Source organism: Nerophis ophidion, linkage group LG05 (assembly GCF_033978795.1).
Source record: "Nerophis ophidion isolate RoL-2023_Sa linkage group LG05, RoL_Noph_v1.0, whole genome shotgun sequence".
Classification (NCBI taxonomy): domain Eukaryota; kingdom Metazoa; phylum Chordata; class Actinopteri; order Syngnathiformes; family Syngnathidae; genus Nerophis; species Nerophis ophidion.
In genome coordinates, this window is record NC_084615.1 from 50,952,945 (window position 1) to 50,965,069 (window position 12,125).

At 40.2% G+C, this 12,125-nt stretch overlaps 1 protein-coding gene across 8 annotated transcripts in view; it reads right to left on the minus strand.

Moving 5' to 3' along the window:
• Positions 1–11,530, minus strand: part of col12a1b (collagen, type XII, alpha 1b) — a 120,013-nt gene extending 108,483 nt beyond the window's left edge. For 7 of the 8 annotated variants that reach the window (XR_009806898.1, XR_009806895.1, XR_009806896.1 and 4 more), the window contains exons 1-10: positions 11,439–11,530; positions 11,130–11,235; positions 6,745–6,861; positions 6,181–6,324; positions 5,981–6,037; positions 4,471–4,722; positions 3,721–3,885; positions 3,128–3,301; positions 2,763–3,053; positions 2,077–2,679 (exon numbers count right to left, since the gene is read on the minus strand). Coding sequence is in view for 1 of the 8 variants with exons in the window: in XM_061901386.1 (XP_061757370.1) it covers positions 2,077–2,679; positions 2,763–3,053; positions 3,128–3,301; positions 3,721–3,885; positions 4,471–4,722; positions 5,981–6,037; positions 6,181–6,324; positions 6,745–6,861; positions 11,130–11,199 (1,873 nt within the window). In the remaining 7 variants the exon portion in view is untranslated. Of the gene's footprint in view, positions 1–2,076; positions 2,680–2,762; positions 3,054–3,127; positions 3,302–3,720; positions 3,886–4,470; positions 4,723–5,980; positions 6,038–6,180; positions 6,325–6,744; positions 6,862–10,475; positions 11,033–11,129; positions 11,236–11,438 lie in introns of those variants that run through there. The other variant, XR_009806897.1, reaches the window with a different exon arrangement.
• Between the last annotated feature and the right edge of the window lie 595 nt (positions 11,531–12,125).

The following is a 12,125-nucleotide window of genomic DNA, read 5'->3' on the forward strand; positions in this document are numbered from 1 at the left end:
GCTACTTTCTATGTCTACACCAACAAATACTGCATTTTGGTATTTCTTCTTACCCAGTCATGTGCTAGCTTCTTAACGTTAGCATGCTAGTCTGCTAACAATAGCATGGCAACTTTTCCAGCTAACAGTACGCTTGTTTCTCGAATTCCGCCACCATACACCTTAGAGTCAAATAACTTGGAATGTTACACTTGTTAACTGTTAGCGTGCTAACTTTAGCATGCTAGCACGCAAACATTGAAGTGATAAATTTTTTGCAAATTGTACACTTTTTTCTCGAAATCCAAAGCCATACAATTTACAGTCATATAACTTGGTATGTGAAACATGCTAACTACTAGCATGTTTACGTGAGCATAATAGCATGCTATCATTAAAGTGCTAGCTATTTCAGCTAACTTTGCAACCTTTTAACCTAGAGTCATATAACTTGGTATTTGAAACTAATGTTAGCATGCTAGCATTCTAACATTAACCTGCCAACTTTTTAGCTAACTTTATATGTTTTATATGTTTTTTCTCTAATTACACAGCCATACATACACCTTATGGTCATATAACTTGGTATGTTACACATGCTAATTTTAGCATGCTAACGTTTTGAGCTAGTTTGGCAACCGTTTACCCCATAGTCATATAATTTGGTGCATGACACTTGTTAACTGTTAACATGCAAACGATAGCATGCTAGCAAGCTAATTTAAGAATGCTAACTTTTTATCTAATTTTACACTTTTTTCTCTATTTCTTCAGCCATACACCTTACAGTCATGTTACTTGAAATGTGAGACATGTTAACTGTTTGAATGCCATCGTTAGCACACATGCTAAGTGTTAGCATTTTAATTTGCGCATGCTAACATTTTAGGCTAGCTCTGTAGCTCATTTTGTACAGTTATACCTAAAACTCACGGATTCGGACACTAGGCACCATCTTCTAAGTACGGCCACTTCCGACGACCCCCGGCCAGAGGTCCAGAGCACAGATAGCAGGGCCATCAAAATTTCCACAGTAATTTTCTAGTTTATACTACTACACAGTTAGCCTATGTTTCTGTCTAGATTATAATTGATTAAAAAAAAATTATGATTCAATAATCTTCAAAATTTGAAGTATCAGTAAAAGCATATACCACAGTAACTACTTGGTATCGGAGTAATACCCAAATTTGTAGTATCACCCAAAACTAATGTAAAGTACCAAAAACAGAAGAATAAGAGCTTATTACATTTTAACAGAAGTGTAGATAAAACCATGTTACAACAGAAGGTAACCAGCTATTTACAGTCAATTAGCAAAAAGATTAATAACAGTGTTGAGAAAAAAATACCACTGGAAATTACCCAATATGACGTTACCACTTGTGTTAGCAGCCAAATTATGAGCCTTTGTAACCTGTTCTGAAATAATTCCTTTATCATGTATGTGACACATAATATAATATATTGTGATATACAGTATGTTGTTGTCACAGGAGGCTATCGCCCATCTCTAATATGAATATAGTTATTATATATATGATAGACGTAGATAGATGATAGATGTGAATGAAGATGTGACAGATATGATAGATGTCGATATGATGGATGAGAATATAAATGTGACAGTTATGATAGATGTAAATGTGATGAATGTGAATGCAGAGGTGACAGATATGATAGATGAGAATATAGATGTGATAATTAAGACAGCTGTAGATGTAATAGATGTGAATACAGATTAGATAGACACAGATGTGATAGATTTGACAAACATGATGGATGTGGAAGTGATAGATGTGAATATAGATATGATAGATATGATGGCAAAAAAGCAAACTGTGTAAGCGTGTAAAAGAGCAAATAAGTGTGTAATTGAGCACACATCGCATGTCGGAACTTGGTGAGCAGATGGTCTGTCCGGCTAATGGCTCCAAGGAATGCATGTCAGCCCTGACAGGTAGGACATGCCTTCACAGTCACCTGGCTTTTAAAAGATGTCTGCAAGCGCCACTTAACCCACTTGTCATGGTTGCAAAGGTCAGCATGTGTTGACCACATGACGGAAAAAGAACAAAATGGAGGCAAGGGACTTACGTCTCTTTTGGATGTTGCGAAGCTCCTGCTCTATCCTTAGGCAGATGGACTGTGTGAGCTCTTTGGATATCCTCTGGAAAGCATCAAAGTCTTCCACGGTGTACACGTGCGTCTCAGCCGGGGCGTTGGCGATAGCCTCTAGCTCTGATCGTACGGCATCTTTCACACCTACTGCAAAGATCTCCACATCGGCATCCCTCAGCTTCGTGGCCGGCTCCTGGAAGGTGTCGGAAGACTTTCCGTCCGTGATGAGGATGGTGACGCGAGGAACGTTGGCCCGTGCACCTTTGGACAGCTGGAAGATCTTCTCCCTCACGAAAGTCATGGCCTTGCCTGTGTTGGTGGAACCGCCTCGGTACGGAAAAGACCTCACCGCTTTGACCACACCGCTCAAGTCGCTGTGGGTGTTCAAGAAAAATTCGGTGTGCGGGTCGCGGCTGTACTGGGTCAAGCTGATCTGGACCTTATTTGGTCCGATGTCAAAGGTGGTCACTAACACCTCCAAAAAGGCTCGAACTTTAGCAAAGTTGGCTAGGCCGATACTATAGGACCCGTCCACCAGGAGAACCACGTCCGCTTGGACGTCCACACCAAGAGAACATTCTGGAATGATAGACGAACACAATGGCCACTTGTGAGAAATACGTGTTTGCACCAACACAGGTTGGAGTAGCTGTTCTACTCACCCACTGACACCTTCACTGGCTGAGTCCTCTGCAGGGCAACCACAGGCTCACTTGGTGTGAGACCTTTCAACGCGAACAAGCTGATCTGGTACTCCATGTCAGGCGAGAGGTCTCGGACCACCAATGAGGTCTGGCTTGAGCCCACGTACAGTTCTTGATGCTTACCACCAGCCATCATTGGAATCATCTGCAGCTTGTATCCAGAAACATCGCCAATGGAGGCGCTCCAGCTCACCCTCATGGTCTTTGAGGCCACCTCCAGGACCTGAAGGTTGGCTGCGGGCTCGACGACTGCAAGGAACCACAAAGTACACATTGTGAAGACACCAAGAGCTTGCATGTGAAATATCTGAACAAGCTCTCACCTTCTTCTCCACTGGCCAGAGAGCTGAGCTGGTCTTCCACGCCAGCACACACCTGACTGACGACCTCCCTCTGAATATTTTGAATCCTGTCCAAGGTGGCCACCTTAAAGACATGACCTTTGGAAGGAGAAGAGGCCAGCGCCTTCATCGTCTCGTCATCGCCCTGCTGGATTCCTACAACGTGTAGAAGGACGCAGTGAGAGTTTGAATATGTTCTTCTTGTCTCTGCTTTCTATCACACACAAGTCATAAGTGTTGCAACTCTTCTAATCCTTCCACACCAAACTCCTCCAAACAACACATCTGGAAGCATGTGTGTGAGTGTGTCAATGTGGTGCAAGTGGAGCCCCCTTCAGGTTGTTCTCCAACAGTGCTCTTTGATGTCTTCCAGCTGAAGAAGAGCTGATTGTTTATGCAGCTCCTCCCAGCGCCATGGCAACAGAACACTTATGTTTCTGCGGCCACCTTGTGGAAAGGCTGACGGTGCTTGCATTCTTGCTTTCACTTGTTAACCGTGAAGGAATCTAAGCAGGATTGCGCCATCAGAAGCAGTTGTTGTTAGGGAGCATCAGAGAAAAAAAAGACAGAAGTACCGACAACAAAGATCTCCACGCCCGCGCTCCTCAGTCGCCTGGCAGAGCGTTGCACGGAATCTTCCCACATGCCGTCTGTGATGATCAGCAGGACTTTAGGAAATGCTGTTCTGGCGCCCGCCGTCTCCGCGAAGGTGTTTGTCAACAGGTAGTCCAGAGCGTCACCTACAGCAGTAAAAAAAAAATTTAAAAAATTAAAAAAAATTACTTTTTCAATGGCTGCAGCAAGTCAATATAGACATGGGAGCTTTGGCTTCCTGACAGCCAGCAATCAAACCCACGTCTTCTGCCATATATTGTGGCATTACACCAGGGATCATAAAAGTTGATTTTGTGTGTCACATACTAAACACATATTAACAACGCAGCTCCATATAAATAACATTCCTATATTATATATGATATATTCTTTACAATATACTATGTTACATTACTCTATTATTTTCCCATTTATGATTAAATTAAGGTACTTCCAAAGGAGTATAGCTTTTGTCTGCATCACACAACATCATTTGTATAAACTAAGCTCTCATCTCAGCTGTTACAGCTGACAAAGCTAATCAGAGTAATTCCTGTAATATTGTTGTAGCTTTACAATATGAATATGGTTAATTAAAAATGTCTTAACATTCATTGATCAGTATGTTTAATATTGTAATTTTTTGTAATGAATGGCACTGACAGGGTCCTAACACCTCACTCATATACCCTAATAAAATTACATTTCACATAGAAGATGAAGATGGCCACCTGTCCTGGTGTTGTCTCTGTCGTACACCAGCGAGCCGATGGCATGCATCAGCAAAGGTCGGCTCAGGTGCCGGTCCAGTCTGAACCCGGTGGGCGTATCCCCGTTGTACTGGACCACTCCCACACGTGTTTTATCTTCGCCGATTTGAAAAGCGCTGGCCACGGCCGACATGAAAGTGCGCACATGTTTGAAGTAGGTCCGACCGACATCCACCAGGAAGACCACATCTGCCACTGCGCTCACAGAGCATTCTGGAAAGATTGATGAGGAATCAGTCATCACTTATTGTCTCGTCTTCTAGCTTTGACTGGATTGTTTCCACTTGGACTGAATATGTTAAACGTCCAGGAATGCCAGACATTCCTGAATTTTCCACTAGGAAAACTTTCTAGTGATGCGTCTGATGAAAAGAACCATCTGTGACGCCTTCCACTTCTCTCAGCACTTTACAATGACCCCCCACTCTCACACGCTTAGCTTCGACTGTTTCATTCATAGGCCCCACCTTCTATGACATCATCAAATAAATCAAGTAGTTGTCATGTGACATGAGAAGAAAGCTGCGTCTCAAGCTGTGTGAAAGTGTCTCAAAAGGAATAATTCTATTAGTACACTTCAGTAAGTATACTGTACACTGTGTACAGTAAGTACAAAAGTGTAACACACTAAGGGCCTGATCTACTAAAGTTATGTCTGCATTAAAACACATACAAACTTGATAATACATGGAAATCTGATCTCTTAAGGTTGTACCCCCTTGGAGAGAGTACACTTTTGTACAGTAAGTACAAAAGTGTAACACACTAAGGGCCTGATCTACTAAAGTTATGTCTGCATCAAAACACATGCAAACTTGATAATACATGGAAATCTGATCTCTTAAGGTTGTACCCCCTTGGAGAGAGTAAAAAAAGCAGCTCAATCCGTTTAGCGTGTCTGTCGTCATGAATGTGCAAAATAAGTGCTGCTCATCAGAACAGCCACAATACTAAGAGGAGAAAACACAAACAGAAATATTTAGCACTAGCAGTGTGATTTATTATGACTGAAACTGGACTACGGGAGCTGTTTTCTGTCTGTATTTAGTTCGTAAAGAAAGGAGGTGTAAAAGAAGAAAGTTTAAGTAGACAAGTGTGAATAATAAGTCTAAGTATGTAAGTTTATAAGTGTAAGAAAATAAGTGTAAGAATGTAAGTATGTAAATGTAGTATGTAAGTATATAAGTGGAAGTATGTAAGTACATAAGTGTGAGTATGTAAGTGTAGGTATATCAAGTACAAGTATAAGTATGTATGTATGTAAGTAAATAAATGTAAGTCTGTAAGTGATAGTACATACAAACACTCAGAAAAAGACTGACTGAGTGATGTGGAGTCTAGGTATGCAAGTACATAAGTGTAAGTGTGTAAGTATCTAGGTACAATAGTAAAAAGTATTTAGGCGTAAGTATGTATGTCAGTTTAAGTATGTAAGTGTAAGTATAGACAAATACCCATGAAAAAGACTTACTGAGGGAGGTGGAGTCTGGTCTTCTTGAAGGTCCTTGCGAAACGTTGCCTGACTTGACTGCAGAGCAAAATTATTTGCAAATTGAGGCAAAAGAATAAACAACATTAGCTAATTGTTCTTATGCTAACAAGCCGTCAACATGTCAAACACATATCGTGCACACCCCTCAGTGCACATGCATGGCTGATTCAGGCACTCACTCGTGATCTGACCATAGACAGGAAGACTCTCCTGTGTTCCTGCGTACGCTGATATGCTAACAGAGTAGTCCACATCTGGACGCAGGTCAGAGATAGAGGTGCTGCTGGCAGATGGGGCCAAAACCAATTCTCGTGTTATTTCTCCTTCAGCAAAGAAGAAGAGAACCAGCGTCAAATATCATCTTATTACTGTCATACTTGTCTGACACCTTCAGGTATCAATGGCTGAAAATGTCTTCTCAAGGACGTATTTATACTGCTGCTAAATGTGGAGAAGACCAGCATCCAACTCATTTTGTTTGCATTGTATATTTTGAGGAGCTCCTGGTGGAGGTAACAGCTATTTAATAAATCAGTGACACACATGTACTGTTGTAACACTTGAAAACACTTAAACATTTTATTGTTTTCATGTTTCCATGTTTAGCCTGAGGACCAAAAGAAAAAATATTTACTTGTTGAAGATGAAAGCGTTTTCCTTGGCAGCGTGTGTTCATGTGCAACAACAAAGTATTCTAATTGCAGGGCGTGTCCCTCGTGTCGGACATGCTCACGCTCGCTCACCTGTGTCAGATGTCACGTGTATCCTGTAGCCCTGAATGTCAGAGCGCGACCGCCTCCAAGACATCTGCACCGTCCTCCCATCCAAAATGTGAAAGGTCAAATCTGAAGGAGGTGCGACTGTGGACAAATAAGGTTAAAAAAGGTGAACTAAAAGTTGGGAAAAAAAGGTTTAAAAAGAGTGAAAACAAGCTGAATTAAATGTGAAAAATGTGAATAAGCAGGTGAAAATATTGGTAGAAGAGGTGAAATTAAAAGGTGAAAAAGTAGGTTTAAAAAAGGTTAAAATAAGCTGAAATTAAAGGTGAAACATGTCTAAAACAAGGTGAAAAAATATAGAAAAAATTGATAAGATAAAGATTAGAATTTGAAAAATAAACGGAAACAAGTAAAAAGGTGAAATAAAAGGTGAAAAAGGCTTCTTGTAAGAATTTTTAAAAAGATGAACAGTGAAATAAAAGGTGAATAAAAGTTTTAAAAAATGTGAAATAAGAGTTGAAAAACATATAGAAGTGTTGAAAGAGTCGAGTAGAGATATGTTACATATGTTGTGTTGCTTGATTAGTATGAAGACACCAAAACAACTTCCAACACTTAAAGGGGAACTGCACTTTTTTGGAATTTTGCCTATCATTCACAATCATTATGTAAGACAAGAACACATACATTTTAATTTTTTTAATACTATCTAAATATTGAATAAATGTGATCAAAAATCACCTTACAATGGAGCCTTTGGGAATCGCTCCATTCTGCCTATAAAGCCCTTAAAAACATTCAAACAACTCCATTAAGGTTTTATAGGTAATTAAAGGCCTACTGAAATGAGATTTTCTTATTTAAACGGGGATAGCAGGTCCATTCTATGTGTCATACTTGATCATTTCCCGATATTGCCATATTTTTGCTGAAAGGATTTAGTAGAGAACATCCACGATAAAGTTTGCAACTGGAGAAAAGCCCTGCCTCTACCGGAAGTCGCAGACGATGATGTCACACGTGTGGGGGCTCCTCACATATTCACATTGTTTTTAATGGGAGTCTCCAACAAAAAGTGCTATTCGGACCGAGAAAACGACAATTTCCCCATTAATTTGAGCGAGGATGAAAGATTTGTGTTTGAGGATATTGATAGCGACGGACTAGAAAAAAAAAAAAACGCGATTGCAATCGCGTTGCATTGAGACGGATTCATATGTTTTTAGAGACATTTACTAGGATAATTCTGGGAAATCCCTTATCTTTCTATTGTGTTGCTAGTGTTTTAGTGAGTTTAACAGTACCTGATAGTCGGAAGTGTACGTCCACGGCCGGGTGTTGACGCGCAGTGTCTCTGGGAAGTCGACGGCAGCTGTACGGGAGGCGCAAGCTCAGGTGATATCCGGTAAGTGGCGACTTTTTAACCACAATTTTCTCACCGAAACCTGCTGGTTAACAAGTGGTCGGCATTCATGTCCGCTGTGATCCATAGGAAAGTTTAAACACCGTGCATTTTACACAAGGAATCACCGTGTGTTTGTGTGGCTAAAGGCTAAAGCTTTCCGACTCCATCTTGCTACTTTGACTTCTCCAATATTAATTGAACAAATTGCAAAAGATTCAGCAACACAGTTCTCCAAAATACTGTGTAATTATGCCGTTTAAACAGACGACATTTAGCTGTGTGTGTGCGTAGCGCTCATACTTCCTAAAAACCTGTGACGTCTTGCGTACACGTCATCATTACACGACGTTTTCAAGACGAAACTCCCGGGAAATTTAAAATTGCAATTTAGTAAACTAAAAAGGCCGTATTGGCATGTGTTGCAATGTTAAGATTTCATCATTGATATATAAACTATCAGACTGCGTGGTGGGTAGTAGTGGGTTTCAGTTAGCCTTTAAAGGGGAACATTTTATAATAACATTTCCAATGTATGTATTCTGATCATTTTAAGCGTACGCGGCGCATTAATTTTAAAAATGCATCACAACGTTCGCCTTTTTCCCCACTACATCACTGATTATGATTCACTGCAGACTTAATGAGAGCCAACAAACATAATAAAACACCACTTAGTGTATAAGGTCTGCTGTTAGATGAAGAATGGACTCATAATCCTCGTGAAGAAAAGGGGGTGGAATCAAGAGTCTCACCGGTGCCAGGTCTAAATTGGCTGTCAAATTGGACCAACATGTCGAATTACATCCCTGTCCTTCTACTATTAAGGTGAGCGGTACGATTTATGATCTACATTAAACCTATACAAGCAAGGTGATGTAAACATAGGCACACACGCTAGTGTTCACGGCGCTGCTATAAATAGTTTGTCTGCGTCAGCGTTTATAATATCAATATCACTAATACTTGGTTAACATTCAAGTAACAAAATGTAAATGGAGTATTATTGACGTTTTTTGGATGTTTTCTATTGGGTTTAATGGGCGGAATAGACAACCTCCTTTGGCTCTGTTGTAAGCTGACTTGTATTTATGTTTATTTACGAGTTATAATGCTGAAAAAAAAAATACATCCGTTGTCGTGTCTTAATAATGATTGTGAACGATAGGCATAATTCCAAAAAAAAGTGCAGTTTCCCTTTAAACACACTCCATTACGGAAACAAGCAGAGCATTATGGAAGCAAAGAAAGGCCAAAATCTATGATATAATAATTTCAATTTATGTAAACATAATAGCTTTGATCTATATATGGGTTTTATTTGACAGGGAGAGTGAAAGTTATTTAACACCACATTTGGCTAAAGTAAATTTTAAGTAAAAAAAAAAATTACAATCAGCCCTGCGATGGGATGGCGACTTGTCCAGGGTGTACACCGCCTTCCGCCCGATTGTAGCTGAGATAGGCACCCGCGCCCCCCGAACCCCCAAAGGGAATAAGCGGCACAAAATGGATGGATGGAAAAAATTGCAATCATTTGGAAATAAAAGTATTGATTTTTGGTTGTATTGATGAAGTGAATATTAATTATTGATTGAGTGACGGTTGTTGGCTTTTCTTTGCTCACACATGAAAATAAAACATGTTTTCATGTGAGAGAAAAAACACAAAAGTGTTAAAAAGTACAACATGGATCCCAGCATCAATCCAACTGTTGGGAGTTGAATTGTGAGTGACACTGGAGCAGGAGCAGGATCAAGTTCTGGTTCTATGTGATGTGACCACTCTCATGCACGTGTACATGATAAGTTGTTGGCAACAACTTGTGGACAAAAAGTGTCATGTACACAAAGACTGTAATGTGTTCTTCACCAATATTTCAAGGTAATATTGATCAGGTTGGGGTGGAAAAGCACATTGCCTTGGGGCTTGTTAACTAGCTAAACAGCGTCTCCGTACTTTCTGTTATTTTTCTGTTAAATCACAGCTGTATCATATGTATCAACAATTAATAAATACTTTAACAATAGCAGTAAAACGTTACTTAAAGTAGAAAGTTCACATGAACAAGCTAGCATTAGCTACATGTTAATACACTAAACATAGACATGGTATAAAAATGGTAGGTTTTGGTGCTAAAAACATGCTTAAAAGAGAACAGTAGTAAGATTCAAGAAGAAAAAGTTCAATTGAGTCTTTAGCTGGAACATTTTTTTTCTTCCTCCCCGAAGCTTCTAGAAGCTTGAGTTTCCACCGCCAACCTCCTTGGTGAAGAATATGACCGTGAAATATTGCCTTCAAGTCCAGACAACATCCGGACTTGACATGGCGGCAAAAATGGACGAACACCAACCTGCAAAGATGCTTCTTGTGCCTCCAAAACATTACTAAAGTGTCCAGAAGACCTGCTTTCATCCAGATGACTTCAACAAATGTTGACTTTTAACACCTCTAGAAAAACTAAGTCAGCTTTGAACAGTAAAAAAAAAACACTTTTTACTGTAGCGTTACTTTTGGGAAAAGTCCAATTACTTTCTTCATCGTCTTTTTTCTTGGCAGGCTGGCTTTGAGCACCAGCACCTCCTAGCGGCCACCTGTATTACTACAGGAAGCCTGCTGTCGCGTTCAAAAGGAAGTTTTTCATGTCAAATAATACATCATGTAAACAAATGTGACGAATATTATAATAACATCATACCAAATTAAATAGATATAACTGTAAACGCAAAACAATAATACAACAGGAAACAAAAAATAATTTAACAGCAGTAAATGTACATTAATACAACAGAAAACATTACTGTCTTAACTATCACATTACAACAATAGCAAATGACAAGATATAAATACATGTATTCAATACCATGCATGCTCATCTGTAAAAAAAAAAATCAAACACACAATTGTTGCTTTCTCCTGACTTAAATTGTCATGGATAATAAGAAGAGGCACCAGGAAAGGCAGAGGTGAAAGGTCACAGGTACTGAGCGAGAGGTGTTGGTCTTACCCTCGTCCTGACCCAGACAGGAGGACAGCAGCAGCGCCAGCAGGACCGAGACCACCGCCCACACTTTCATTTTCAACGCCTGTGGATCACCAACGCATGGAGATACCTGCCAGGACCACATCAGACACTAAGATGCATGATAATCAAAACATGCGTGTAAACATTGATCAACTTGATCGATAAATAGTAACAATGACAAACTTCCACAAAGAATGTGAACAACGATAGAGACAATGTAAACATTGAAAAATATGATCAATAAATGAAAAATAAAATAAAATAAATCATAAATCAATGTGTCACACTGACCTGAAGCCAAAGGTTTCCGAGAGCTCAGCAGGCAACGTGGACTTTTCCTCTAAGTGAACCAAGCCTCCTCTCAGCGCGCTACTTAATGCAGGGTGGGGGTGAGGGGGGGGGGGGGGCGGGGTGCGCTCACCACACACCGAACCGAACCAGAACTCACTTGGAAACTTTGAGATGGTTTTAGTGCATTCCAATGAGCTGATGAGGCGGGAAAATGTGACAAAGAAGAAATAAGTATGCTCATAGAAAAGAATAAGTGGCAGCCATTATTATTAGTAATAATATGATGAACATTTATCTTCATCTCATTATATCAGTATATTATATTTACAGCACACACGTCATCAATCATGCTGGGTGGACACCTGAGACCTCAGCTTCTAAGTTGGAACAAGATCCATGCATCATAGCTGGGCGACATCTAGTGGCTACTACAAGAACTGCACCACAAACAGCCTGTCGTGAAGTCGGGAAGAACCGAATGGACCGGCATGTGAACCAGCATGGGGTGGTACCAGTAAGTAGACCAAATAGGAGGACCAGTAGGAGGGGAAAGGGACAGTAATAAAAGAAGGGGACCAGTAAGGACCAATAAGGACCAGTAAGGAAAAGAAAGCTGCAGAAAGGGCCAGTAAGGATAATAAAAGGACTATCAAGGACCAGTAAAGACAAAAAAGACGAGTAAGGACC